Source organism: Urtica dioica, chromosome 4 (assembly GCF_054948205.1).
Source record: "Urtica dioica subsp. dioica isolate 48M chromosome 4, U.dioica_male_clone48M_v1_H2, whole genome shotgun sequence".
Taxonomy (NCBI): Eukaryota; Viridiplantae; Streptophyta; class Magnoliopsida; order Rosales; family Urticaceae; genus Urtica; species Urtica dioica.
Window position 1 is genome coordinate 48715108 of NC_142759.1, and position 15293 is coordinate 48730400.

The 15293-nt window shown below is 40.3% G+C and overlaps 1 protein-coding gene across 1 annotated transcript; it reads left to right on the forward strand.

Moving 5' to 3' along the window:
• The first annotated feature begins 585 nt into the window (after nucleotides 1–585).
• On the forward strand, nucleotides 586–2552 carry LOC149401779 (RING-H2 finger protein ATL5-like). Its single transcript, XM_089612353.1, has 3 exons — nucleotides 586–1070; nucleotides 1551–1648; nucleotides 1911–2552. The coding sequence occupies exons 1-3, from the start codon at nucleotides 912–914 to the stop codon at nucleotides 2317–2319; spliced, it is 666 nt and encodes a 221-aa protein (XP_089468479.1). The 5' UTR covers nucleotides 586–911; the 3' UTR covers nucleotides 2320–2552.
• The last annotated feature ends 12741 nt before the right edge of the window (nucleotides 2553–15293 follow it).

Below are 15293 nucleotides of genomic sequence, written 5' to 3' on the forward strand. Positions count from 1 at the left end.
AAAATTGATCCTTGGTTTTAAGACAAATCTCCCTCCTTTTATCCATCAAACTCAAGATGGATTGTTAAAAAAATCATTTTAATTAGAGCGAAAAAGCTAACGTACTTTCATTATTGGCTAGCTTTAAAAGAAATTTAGTAATCCAAAACAAGATATAATAAATATAAATGGAGAAGGGTTGACTCAAGTCTAGGCCTTATCCAAAAGTGGTATGGTTGAGAAAGCGCTAGAGACTATAGAGTGCTAAAGAAACTCGCAAGCAAAAGGAGCCGAAGATTTGTCTGAAATTTTCACTCACTCTAATTGTTTCTCTATTCAATATTTCTATCCAAAAAAAAAAAAAAAGTAGATACCAAACCCAATAATTACAAAACGGAATCACAAAAAATCCACATATTTTTACCGTTTAGTTTCCTTTTGCCGCCAAAGCTGACAATAATCCTGAATCGTCGGATCGATATAAAAAAATCTATCAATCTATTAAATACTTGTAGTTTTTAATACTAATTTTGGGACCCACTTTAATTACATTTAACCCCACATGAATACGATTCCAAAGAGCAAGAAAACGGGTTGTCTCTTCCTTTTCTCACAGCTGCAACAACAAACCTCTCTCTCTCTCTCTCTCTCTCTCTCTCTCTCCATTCATTTGTTTCCCTTCATAATCTCTTCTTAATTGGTATTATTTAGTCACTTGAGTAACCACAAAGCGATTGAAAATTCCATTTCAAGGGAATGAAGAAAATGGGTATTCTTGTAATTGTGATTCCCCTTCTACATCCAGCTTCAAATTTGGTCAATTCCTGAGGATTTTTGGATCTGTGACCTTCTCACAATCTTCTTCTGTGTATTTGGATTTGTGGAGATTTGGTTTTTGCTTTTTTTTTCTTTTTTTTTTTTTGGGTGTGAAGATGGTTGGTTCAGGTATGAATTTGATCACAACTGTTATTGGGTTTGGTATGAGTGCTACGTTTATTGTTTTTGTATGTACAAGAATCATTTGTGGGAGACTTCGGAGAAATGAATCACGTCCCATGTTTGAGATTGAATCCAGGATTGATCTTGAGCAGGTATGTTTATTATTTAATCATTAATATATATTTTCCATGTGCATAGGACAGATCTTCAATAGATATTATGAATCCAGAACTGTTCTGTTTTTGTCTTGTGATTGATATTTTGTATGATACAACTTGACTGCTTATATTTGAATGTGCTATAGTCGTTGTGATTGATCATGTGCTTGACTTTAGTTGTACTGTTTGGAGTCAGTTCAGGACAACTAAAATGGGTCAAAAGATTTTCCCTTGTTTTGAGATATTAGACCAATCTTTTTCAAATGCAAAGCCCCACACAGAAAGAGAAGGTTGACTTAGTAGAAATTGGTTTTCTTGAATCTCCCTCTCACCCTATCACCATTGTTGAGTTGAGTGTGTACTGTGTATTGTATGATAATCAATGAACTCGGCGTTTTGTTTGGCTTTCCATGGATTAGTGCTTCAGTTTGGAGCTATGGGTGATATTAAGGTTTGAGTGTTGTTTGGTGGCAGCCAGAGCACCATTCTAGCGGCCTCGAACCGGTTCTTGTGGCTGCGATTCCCACAATGAAGTTCAACCAACAGGCTTTCAGTTCCATGGACGACACTCAGTAAGCTCCAACTTTCGGTACCTAACAATAGATGACGCTTATAATGAAAATCTATCTTCTAGGTTTGCCAATTTTTACAATGAAAATTGCATCAGGTCTGAAACAAAAAGAAGTAAAATTGGATCAATGAAAAACAGCCGTTATATATTATCTTTAATCTATCATGTCATTTGAGTTTGACATAGTAGGAGTAACTGAGGAAGCGAGATTGAAATATAATAATTTTGTTTTCTTTCTCCTTTTTTGTTTTTTTGGAACGAAGGTGTTCAATATGTTTGGGTGAGTATGAAGAGAAGGAGGTTTTGAGAATAATGCCGAAATGCGGGCACAACTTCCATCTTTCGTGCATCGACGTTTGGCTCAGAAAACAGGCCACTTGCCCGGTTTGCCGTCTTCCCTTACAAGAGTCTTTGGGAGCGAAGCATCCGAGGCCGGTCGTGTTTAGGAGAGCTCAGTCTTTCGAGGATCCCGAGATCGCAAGCGAGCATTCTCAGCACAGCCATTTTCCGCCAAATGAAAGCTCAGTAATAGCCAACAACATCAACAATCACAGTCACAACCACCAAAGGAGTAGTATAGCAGAAGAGCAAGAGGAGTCTCTACCTGGAATCCACTCTGAAGTACCAACCACGTCAAGAGAACCAGAAACAACTCAAGCTAGAGAACAATAGTATCACGGTTGTTCTAAAAGGCGGAATTCGAGAGAGGACTGGGCTTTCGAGTCACAAATATTTTAATATATAATTTTTTTTTTTTTTTTCTTTCTAGTTTTTGAGTTTTGAGGTTATTGGAATCAATGGTTAGGCAGGGTGTTTCATACTTTCTTGTACATAAAGAATTTCATTGTTGTTTGTAGAGTGGCAGACTCGAGTGCTGATTTACTTGAAACAAATTTCTCAATATATTTGTGTCGCCAATAAAACACGAAAAGAATCGAGTGTGTGGAGAGAGTGGTGGTGGAATTGAGGACGTGGTATGGATTGTCCGAGCCAATGGGGCATAAGAGGCCCATATCGTTACTAGTCCCAGGCCAAGTGGAATGAATATGGATTGCCTCGTACTAATGGACCATCGACCCAAGTGCTCGTTTTCACACATAATCAATGATGCCTAGGGCAACACTAATTAGACATAATCAGGGTAGAATGAAGAGTAAGTGATGAATTATTTGATTGGTTCGATAGTCTAGCAGGCTTTACGGTGGAGTTTCGAGAAAGGAAAAGCAGAGAGGATGTCATCACAGCATTATCAAGGAAGCTTTTGAGTTATTCGACACCGATGGCTCAGGTGTGTGTGTCTTTTTATGGTAATGTTTGGTCTTAGGATGTTGATCTGTGTATATGTTTGGTATTTCGCTGTTTTAGGCATCATCGATGCCAAAGAACCGAATGTGGCAATGAAGTCTGTGAGGAAGGGTTAGTCTATGCGATTTATGGCTTGAAATAACTAACATTCCGTTTGTTGTGTTGTGACAGGGTTCTAGGATTTGAGATGAAATCCTCTCTTTTTTATTTTCCATTTGTTATCTCGAATCAATTCTCAATGGTTGGTCATATACATTGTTCTGGGTTTTTTTTTTTTTTTTTTTTTTTTCCAGAAACTCCCTTAATTATGGATCTAATATCTATGAGTTTGATAGTGTATGGAAAAATACGAGGTACATATTACCTTGGTTATGCATCTCATCTGTTTACAGTTAAAAATGTTTTATTGGTATGATGATTTTCTCTGAATTGCTTTAGTATAGCCTTTAGGGAGATTGACTTCTAGGAAGCTACACATACAAAGCTTATCACTCAGTGCCTATGAATTCATCCTTTTTTGTTTGGAAAAATATTAATTTTTAATTTCATATCTGTACATTGACCATGATAGGGTAAAAGAGTTTAAAAGCATCTGATCGGAAGTAATACGCTTAGGTTATGGTGATTCTAGTAATATCACAATAACTCTAGATGATGCTAAAGCTATAAGCTTGATATATCAAGCCCGAGGCTTTAGTTTCTGACTCGGGTCTATAAATCAAGCCATATTTCTCTAGAATGCATTAAAGTGTCACGCTTTTCATGGGAAAGTTGGGAATCTCACTTGCTTTTTTTTTCTTCATCTTGGAGACAGCCTTTGTTTTGTTTCTTTTGACTCTGATAGTTGACTCAGGCTCGTGACCTGGTAATCAAACCAACCAGAATCGCTCTGAGAAACGCAACTTTTCGCCAACCTCCCGATGAAGATGAGCGAATTGTTAGTTATTAATTAGTCTAGACTTAGTCAACAAACTATATTAGGTTTTTAATTGTACTGTTGAAGGAATTTCATGAGTTTTTGTTTACTACTGAATAGTGTTCGTGGGTTATGGCACATTAAAATAGGATGGATGTTGAATTAGTGGGTGTTAGTGGGATAATGGGTAGAATGTTGAGGGTTTGTAGGGAGTTAATTAATTATTTTGCTATAAATATGTATCCACTGTTGTGTTTTAAACCACGAGTATCAGAGTATGAATTAATGATTTCCAAAAAGCATGTCCATTCTTCTTCTTTTATTTCTTCCTAATATTTTCTCTTTTCTATTGGTGTTTTAACGTGTTGATTTAGGGGACCATATCCAACACGAATCGGGGATCGAGATCATAACATAAGAGCCATTCTTAGATACGGTACTATAGATTATATAGGCACGGTTGGAAACATACAAAAACTATTTTTTCTCTCAATGAATAGGAAAGAGCGAACCCAAAAGGAGTTGCTTTTTGTAGAGAGAATTTCAAAATGCATACACGAGAACTCGCGTCTACACATCACCCCCACAAAAGGGAGGATGTGACGGGATTTTTTCGAGTCCTACGTACGTACAGAGAGACATAAGCGAGTATTTCTCAGGTTTAGAAACATACTCTCGACTTTTCACTCATGTTTCATTTCTACAAACGCGATTGCTTGGCTCTAAAAGCCTATTCCTGGTGTAATTGGATACCAGCGACTCGGCAACTACTTGGACCAGTTTTGAACAAGAGAGAGACACGGTGCTTGGAGTGAGCTGTCAAGGAATTCCGTAAGGTCATATTTATGTTTGTAAATGAATATTTTTCTTGTTTTACGTTCGTAATATTTTTGTGAGATGAATCAATATTTATAAAGTGTACGCAATGCGGTGAAGCAATACCACATATACATTTATGCAAATTTAGGATCCTGGTATTTATAATCGCAACAAAGTAATAAATTGGAATTTTTTTTCAATATACATTCCTAATATGCCAAAAAAAAAAAAAACTAGTTAGTATCGGAAGACATTTCAAAGCGGGCAAAACTTGGTGGTGTGTAGCCACTTGATGATGCAGTGTTGGTGAATATGGTGCGAACAGGGCAATTGAACTGCCACCGAACTCGCCTTAAAATTTTGCATTCAAACCGAGCAATCAACGTCCTATCACTGGGAACCCTAACCCTCTCCAAATCCCCAATTGACTCATAAACGACACCACGTTGTAATCGTCGTCGTCTTCATGATCATGCTGTCATTTATGAAGTCGTCGTCCTCGTCTTTGGAGCAAATGTAGTCGCACATATCGTCGTCGTCTTCATGATCATCGCTGTCATATATGAAGTTGTCGTCGTCCTCGTCTTTGGAGCAAATGTAGTCGCACATGCTAATGAACTCGTGGATCGCCGCCACGGCACCAAGCCATCAACTTCGTCTTCGGAACAAATGAAGTCCATAGAGAGAGAGAGAGAATGATAGGGTTTATTGTGTTGTAAATCAATTGGCGTATCGTATATACAGGGCTTGGTCGGTGTGTATGTGTGTCGTGAGAGCAAGTGAGTGAGAGTGAGTTTATGTGTTCAACTATACTTTTTATATACTGCTAAAGCTTGGTACACTATCACTGTACCATACTTGGTAACCAATCAAATAATTTGAATAAAATAGAATAAAGTTTTTGCTTAATCTCTTTCTCTATATAACTACTTTAAAGTTTGGTACTAATCTGAAATAGTTTACGATGTTTGCAAAAACACTGTATTTTCTACAGTAACTCCTACGTGTACCAATCAATTTATTATTGCCATATGTAGTTTATGGGTGAATTTATTAGATAAAAAATACATCTGTTGTCGTATGAAAATTTGTCTTCTTATATTTTACGTATACCATGATAATACTTCTTTTCTGACAACTAAATTTTGTTCTTATTTGGTGCATGTGTATATTATCTATTCAACCACGTCAATAAATACATGCGAAGTGATATGTATTGTTATTGAACAATTTATAAAAAAAAAAAAAATGGTATCTTTCCGTCTCATTCTCCAAACTTTAAAATCTTATCCGTGCAAAAGTCATAAAAATCTTAAAATCAACCTATTGCTCTCAATAGTAAAAAACAAATAATAGTCATCTATTTTATTGTTAGTTTTTTAAATAGAAAGCTTTTGGCGACGGTGCCTTAAGTAATTACGCACCATGTATTTACAAATATGCTATTACTATTACATGTATTACATGGACTACAATAACTTGATAGACAACAACTTTACTTAACTAATGACACAACTACAAATAGTTTGTGATAAAAATCCTCAAACAAAGATATCTTTATCAAACTCGAGCTTGCTTGGACCAAGTGGTAACACCACTCCCCTCTCATAGGACGATGCGAGATCGAATCTCGACGGACGCAATGCCCACATTTAGTATTTTCTGGGTGTGTTCGTGTCGTTCTAGAAATAGATATTTATATTTGTCTAACCCTCATATTTGTAAAAATATATTATCTTGTATCATTAATTACTTATAAAACCCTCTTTAAATATATATATATATATATATATATATATATATATATATATATATATCAATATATCAAAGGTTCGGATAATGACCGAAAATTCTACATCTTCATGTATGTGGAGTATTTACACCTTAGTATTCCATACAAAGCCACAATAGTGAATTGGTATAGGACAAAAGAGACAAAACAATCATACATGAAAATGGTTGAAGAGATTACGAAAATGCGTGTCTTAAGATAATGTGTTGATAAACTCTTTTTATTTCCTAGTGTTTATTTACTATTCTGTAATTGGTTGCAGTAGTTTTTCCTCAAACGTGGCGTTGCATACAGATATATTGACTTACAAATAGCATTAAGCTAATATTTGCATCAGCTACTAATTGCATGGATTTAATTTATATTCCTTATATTTAATTCTACAAAGACACATCATATACATACATGACACGTGTATTCACTCTTTATCATACATGTGTATTATATGCAAGAACTACTGCTTCTTTAGTCACGCACGAGTTTATATCAGGGTTTTAAATTCTGGGGGAACCAGACGGGAAACGGACTGATTCCCCCTTGTTTGAACTCTCTGGTGATTCTTGGAGAACCGGACCGGGAACCAATCAGGAACCCGGTTCCCACTTTCCAGTCCGGTTCAGTGAAAAAAAAAAAAAAAAAAAAAAAAAAAAAAAAAAAAACTGGGTATAAAACCCGGGATTCCTGCAAAAAAAAAAAATCGTTAGAAATATTTCACCCCCTAAATCACAACGAAAACATTTAATGACAACAGAATGTTGTGTTTTTACGAGGGCTCTAAAATCACGATAAATGCCTAAAAAATCAGATCTACGCTTCATTAAATAAACCCAAGTGTAACGAGTGAAACCATCAACAAATGAAACGTAGTATCTAGAACCGCCCTTAGTAGACACAGGAGCAGGTCCCCACACATCATAATGCACAAGATCAAACGGAGCAAGAAAAGACGAAACACTTTTATGAAAAGGTAAGGCTAAAATTTTTGCAAGTTTACAACCACTACAGTCAGAAATATCATGGGAGTTCAAATTTCTTAAAACTCCCGTAGAAACCAAAAAAACGCAAACGAGACGCTGAAACATGACCCAAACGAGAATGCCACAAATAAAAGTCAAACGACAAATGACTCAAACAAAAAGAAGATAAATCCACACTAGAGGCAGCCACATCCGTTACTTTAAGTTCATCCAAAACATAGAGTGCCCCCTGCTTACGGCCAGTCCCAATCATCATATGAGATCGCGGATCCTGAACACAACAAGATGAAGAATAAAAAGTGACTACGAAACCAGAATCGGTCAATTGACTAATAGACACAAGATTTAAAGCAAGACTAGGAATATAGTAGACATTAGGAATGGAAATTTGAGATGTAACAACATAACCAAAATCCTCTGATGGCATAGGGTGCCATCGGCGGTCATAATGGGTATGGACGAGTGAGGGGACAAAGACACAAAAGATGAAAAATGATTGGACTATGGTTGGAAGCACCCGAATCAAGTATCCAAATGGAGGATGGTATACCTGGGACTGACGATGAGGACAAACCTTTAGAGGAAGAGGCTGACATGGCATGAGGCTGAGAGGCAAGGAACTACTCAAACATGTACAGGTCCACAGATGGGGCAGCAACGTCGTTGGTGGGCGGAGGTGTCGGACGAGATGCCCACGGAGCTGGTGCACGAGGTGCCCATGGAGCCGTCGAACGGGGTGCCCACGGAGCCGTTGGGCGAGACTAAGGCTGGGTTGGGCGTTGTTGTTGCTGCTGCTATGGTTGTGCTCTGTCCCTGCCTAACTTCGGACACTGAGCCTTTCAATGTCACTTCTCTTTACAGAAGGCACATTTATCCAGAGGGAGTGATGACCTGGGCGTACTACTAGCAGGAGAACGGTACGGGGCAGAAAGGACAACAGGCACCGCAGGTGATGGACTCTCCTTGTCAATCTTGGACTTGAGACGAACCTCTTTGGCCACCAGCTCGTTGACCACAGAATCAACAGAAGGAAGATGACTGCGGTGAAGAATCGCACCACACAATCCCTCAAAGTCATCACGAAGGGCCATCGGGAACTGAACCAATTGCTTCTCTTCACGCCGAGAGATGTAAGCCACCACTGCCTTCAATTCAGCCGACTCAATCAATGCCAACTGATCCCACAATGATGACATGACATAATAGAACTCTTGAATACTCAAACCGTTTTGCCGAAGCGCACGAATATCCATCTCCAACTGATACTATTTGGCAAAATTAGACTGAGTATAGAGTCTCTCCAGATGTCCCCAGACTTTCTTCGCAGTCTCGTACTTTGCCAACCGAACACCGATCGAGTGGGTAACAGAATTGTTAATCCACGTGATAATTTTCGCATTGTCAGCCTCCCAAACATCGATCGAAGTTGCAAAATCTTCAGCCTTCTCATCGGTAGGCTTACGACGCACACCTGTCACATAACTCCACATCGATTTTCCACGCAAAAAATTCCTCATAACATAACTCCAATATGAGTAATTTTTGCCATCCAGTTGAACATCAATTGCCTGAAGGGAATCATCTCTACGACCCGCCATATCGAAAAACACAAATCCAAACACTCCAAAAAACGAAATCCAAACAACAGAGAGGAACCCCTAAATCGAAATCCGAAAACGAAATCAACAACGCATCCAAACAATACCAAACCGACGAACATGACTGAAATTCTGATTAGTTGCAAGGGCAAGATGTCGCACACAATGTGTTGACAATGTGTCCGACAACTTGCTTGAACACAGATATGGATAAACAACAAAACAGTGCAGAAAACAAAGTACACAAGATATGGTTACCCAGTTCGGTGAAACACACCTACATCTGGGGGCACGCTGCCAGTGGAAAGGATTTTCACTATCTTGTAGTCAATAGTACACACAAGGTTTATATCTGATTACAATCAACAAATCAATAAAACCTAGAGACTATTACTACCAGTGATCACCTAGACAGGGACTCCCCCTGAATTTGAGCTCCGTCTCAATTCAACTCTTCGAGCAACCTCCTGGCTCGGATGACCTTCAGTCTTCAGCAGTATGTGAACCTTCAATCACGAGAACACAAGAACCCAACTCTCACATACACTCAATCTGTGGAACAGTGTTTGAGAGAATACACCACTTAAAACCAAAACACACAGCCTCTCAGTCCGCCGGTCTTGCACGTCTAAGAGCTCTGAGTGTTTGATCAAAAAGTGTCAAGGCTGCTAAGGGAGAGCGCATGGCTTTTATAGCAGCGGGACAATCCTGGAAGATATCTCGGGTTTCCTTACCCGGCCACAAGCGAATATCACAAAATAAAAACTCCATCAAAGCGAATATCATGCAATGAAAACAGCAGCGAAAGATATCTTGCAATGAAGGCTCCAGCGAGGCAGATATCTTGTAATGAAGACAGCAGCGAGGCAATAACACAGTAATAAGTCACCAGCAAAGCAATCTGTCAAAACTGGAAACTTGCCGGAAATACTGTCTGCACACACGAGGAAAGATGTCAAACCAGAAGTGAAAACATAACACCCGACATCTTTCCATACCACTTGCACTAAAAAATAAAGCCAACAAAACAACGTATCAACAATCTCCCCCTTTGGCTATTTTTTAGGCAAGCACTTCCAGGATCAGTTCTCATACAAGCATCATGACCAGAGAGAGAGTCAAAATAAATGACCCTCATGACACCTCTCCCCCTGATTGCCTCAAAAAGATACCAAAGGCAAGGAACGACCAACACAGAGGGAGGAACAACAGCCTGTAAAGGAAATGAGAACTAGGAAAACAACATATCATTCAACAGAAAGTACGAGAAAGCTGTCTTACAAAACATCCAAACGAAACACATTAGTCTGAAGCACACAGGAGCAGTAGCAAAAGATGTCTTGAAAAGAGAATATTACAGACCAGAAAAGAAAGAACCGGATCAACCAACAATATCATGATCATTCTCAGTGACATAATCATCGTCTTCAGTTTCAGATTCTTCAGCGGCTTCAGAAACAGGAGACCCAGCGACTTGACCTGGCTGAGAAGAGGTAGCAGAGCTCGGGGCAATAAGGTCCTTGATAAGAGCTTCACACTTGATTTTCCTGGAGGAGAGAGTTTCGATGGTCTTTTTCAGAGTCTCAACTTCTTCAAGAAGTTCCTTCACCACTTTTCTCTGAACATCTTCTGTCATGGATCTCAAGTGAAGATTGCTCGTAGGGGCGTCAGATGTCTCGTCAGAAGGTCTGACAAGATCCTGAACATGTTTCCCTTCAAATAATTTGGGACTGAAGGTAAGAGCACCAGGACGTTTACCCACCACATCTGAACTCCTCAAGATGTTCTTGTTTTGATCAAGCAGGATCCCAGTGATAAGAGAGGGAAAACCGATGGGAAGCTTTACTGCAAAAGACTTGACATGTTTTGCCAAGTGATCAAACACAAAATCACCAAAGTCAAATGAGGAGCGAGTACCTATCTGGAATATGAGCCGAGCGAGATCTGCCGCGATGCTAGACCCATGAGATGAGGGAGCCCAATTGGCGATGCCAATGCGATACATGACGGAATATTTGACAGTAAGCTCGGCTGAAGGCAAGGTTCCCTTTGAAGGCCAGACCTTGGTCTCGTTTCCAGTGATTTCTTGCACGATGATGTCCAGAGAAGGTACCCGATCAGCTGTGATGATCTTCCCACGACCCAAGAACTTGTTGATCACATCAGGAGAGATCTCAAAGCAGTGACCTCTGACAAAGACCTTCCTGAACTCTGGGTCTTCTGGAGAATCAAAGGAAGGAGAAAGATTAACAACGAATTCCTTTACCAGCGCAGGATAGAACACCCCAATACTAGTGACAGTCCTTAGCATCTCGGCGTCGTGAAGGAGCTCCATAATCGCATCAATTTTCTGCGCCTCAGGGGATAATTCCTTTTCAGGAAAAATGGCACGATGGTACACATATCTCCACTTGAGAACACCATCTTCTTTGTGGAAGGAGACATTATCCATGGGAGCAGCGGGGATATTCTTCGGGAGCTTTTGCCCTCCTACAGACCTCTTGTTTCCCAAACCAAGAGGGATAACAGATTCTTCTTCTTCAACCACCTGGTCCTCAACAACCGGAGACAAGGGAGTCTGAGCCGACTTCTTAACCCGTTTCTTAATCATGCCCATCTTTTCTTTTTTCTTTTTCTGGACCGGGATGAGGACAGCAAAAGTGCTTTCTTCCGGAGACTTCTTCTTCTTCCTCTTCTCCGACAGAAGAGTGGCTAAGTAAACATCATCATCTCTCTGAATCTTCTTCTTCAGAGATGCGAGAATGTCCTCTGCATCCTCCTGAGCATGATCTCCCTTCCTCTTTTGCCCCAGGGAAGATGTGGGCACATCTTTCGTGACATCTTTATTCAAGCCCATCATGCCTCCAATGGCATCCTCAGGAGTAGGCTCATGGACATCAGGACGCGAATTCTTATCCCTAGAACTATCATCAGGGAGTTTAGAAGCTTTAGGGTTACCTCGAACAATCTTGTGAGGACTCTCGATAGGGGACTCTCCAGACCTAACTTCTTCTTCGAGAACAGCTTTGTCATGTCTCTTTTCTGAGGAGGAACTGCTGGAGCTCGCTTCTCCTGTGATGTCGGCGATGGAAAGGGCAGCTTTCTTTAGAATTGTTCTTCTTGCGGCAGAGAGAGATGGGTTCTCAGGAGAAACCGATGACCCAGCGATCGCACCTTCGGCCTGACCATCGGCGCGTATGCTGGGTCTCAGACCTCGAACCCTAACACCATGCATGTTGCTCTCGGCCCCAGGTTTCTTTGTGGCGACATGTTTCTTCTTCATCGTGGCTTTCTCTGAGGGAGTGGTAGTACTGATCCCACTTCTTGTGCCAACCATTTTGAATAAGATTTTTGGGAAACTGCCACAAAGATAACTGTCAAAATGGGTAAGAAAGCAAATATGGGAAACAAATCTTAAGAGCGCCGAAGAAGAATGGGAAATTTCGAAATTCAAACAAGAAATAACTTCCCCTTCTTTCTCGGGAGAGTAACCGTCTGCATGAGTGCGAACATGGCATGGAGAAAAACGACGTCGCGACTTCAAGTGGGCCTTGTTCGTTCCTAGGCCCAGAGAGACAACAATTGGCATATTAGCCCGGCAAACCAGTCGAATGGGCCAACCAGATACATGGGCCCATGAGAGAAAAAACACAACAGTAACACGAACAAGAATCAGCGAAGGATTAGCACATAAGTTAAGACCAAAAAATCCTCCAATAAACAGTAATTGCTATTGATCAATAACGCATAACCCAAGGGAAGATCTGAGATTTTCAAACCGGTTAGCATCCAAAGCCTTGGTGAAAATATCTGCAAGCTGTTTCTCGGTGTGAATGTATTCGAGTTTGATCTTCTTTTCTTCTACAAGATCTCGAATAAAATGATGTCTGATCTCAATATGCTTGGTCTTACTGTGTTGAACTGGATTCTTTGAGATGTTGATGGCGCTAATGTTGTCGTAGAATAATGTCATGACATCTTGTCCAACATCATATTCAGCGAGCATCTGCTTCATCCAGAGGAGCTGAGTGCAACTACTCCCAGCAGCGATGTATTCAGCCTCAGCTGTGGACAAGGAAACACAGTTTTGCTTCTTGCTGAACCATGAGATGAGATTGTTTCAAAGATAGAAACATCCTCCAGAAGTACTCTTTCGATCAACCGTGCTACCTGCCCAGTCAGCATCACAGTATCCCACAAGCGTAGAAGAAGTATCATAGGTATACAGTAAGCCAAAGTTAGCAGTTCCTGAGATGTACCTTATGATTCGCTTAGCTTGAGCCAGATGACTAGCTTTGGGATGGGCTTGATAGCGCGCACATACACCTACTGAGTAGGCTATGTCTGGTCAGCTGGCAGTGAGGTAAAGAAGGCTGCCAATAATACTCATGTAGAGGCTTTGATCAACAGATTCTCCATGCTCATCCTTAGTGAGTTTGATGTGAGTAGCGGCAGGGGTCCGCTTGTGAGAAGATTTTTCCAGGCCAAACTTCTTCACTAAGTTTTTGGCATACTTACTTTGGGAAATGAAGATACCATCACTCATTTGTTTGATCTGAAAGCCCAGAAAGTAGTTTAATTCGCCGACCATACTCATCTCAAACTCTGACTGCATTTGTCGAACAAAAAGATCCACCATCTTGTTTGACATTCCTCCAAAGACGATATCGTCAACATAGATCTGAGCTATCATGAGATTGCCATTCTCCCTTTTCACGAACAAAGTCTTGTCAACGCCACCCCGGGTATAACCATTCTGCACAAGAAATTGGGTCAGTCTCTCATACCACGCACGAGGAGCCTGCTTAAGGCCATAGAGAGCTTTTCTGAGTTTGTAGACATGCTGTGGAGAGCTGGGATCTGTAAACCCTTTTGGTTGTGCTACATAGACTTCCTCATTCAGGTACCCATTGAGGAAAGCACTCTTAACATCCATCTGATAGAGCTTGAATTGCAGGTGACATGAGATGCCAAGCAGAAGTCTGATAGCTTCAAGTCTCGCAACCGGGGCAAAGGTTTCATCAAAGTCTACGCCTTCCACCTGAGAATAGCCCTGCGCCACAAGTCTAGCTTTGTTCCGAGTTATATTACCATGTTCATCAGATTTATTCTTAAAAATCCACTTAGTTCCTATGACATTTACATTGCCAGGTTTAGGAACCAGCTCATAGACTTCGTTTCTTTCAAACTGACCAAGTTCTTCTTGCATAGCATTAACCCAGTATTCATCATCAATAGCCTCATTAACATTCTTAGGTTCAATCTTAGAGACAAAGCAGAGATTACCAATCATCTCCCGGTAGTTAACAGGAGGTTTTGGACGAGTCTTTATTCCTTCACTGATTTCGTCAATCACCTCATGAGCTGGATGATTTTTCTGAACTCTTCGGGAAGGAATTCTCTGTTCCGTCTCAGGAGAGGATCCTTCATCAGGAACAATGTCGCTTACTTTGTCATCAGCATCAGTCCTGACATTTGGATTTCCAGTGGAGATGTCGTCCAAAGAGATTTCAGTGTCTGTCCTGACATCTGTGTTACTAGGAAAAACTTCATCCTCATCATTAGGACTGTTAGTAACATTATGGTCATCATTTATCACCACATTTATGGATTCCATCATAGTCTTAGTGCGTTTGTTAAAAACACGGTATGCACGACTATTTCTAGAATATCCAAGAAATATACCTTCATCACTTTTCGGGTCAAATTTACGCCGAGGATCTCTGTCAGCAAGAATATAACAAACAGAACCAAAGACATGAAAGTATTTCACATTCGGCTTTCTCCCCCTCCATATTTCATAATGAGTGCTGGAAGTACCTGGACGAATAGTAACTCTATTGTGAATATGGCAGGCAGTATTGAGAGCTTCAGCCCAGAAATGTGGTGGAATATCCTTGGCCAACATCATCACCCTAGCCATCTCTTGGAGGGTTCGATTTTTCCTTTCAACAATTCCATTTTGTTGTGGTGTGATTGGAGCAGAGAACTCATGAGCTATCCCTTCTTCAGTACAAAACTTAGCAAAACTCATGTTCTCGAATTCCCTCCCATGATCACTCCAGATTCTGATCACTTTGCCTATGCTCTCTCATTTTTCTCTCTGAACCTTCTTACATAGAGCTTCAAAAACAGCAAAAGTGTTAGATTTCTCACGAATAAAATCAACCCAAGTGTACCTGGAATAGTCATCCACACAAACGAACACGTATCTCTTCCCTCCAAGGCTCTCGACCTGC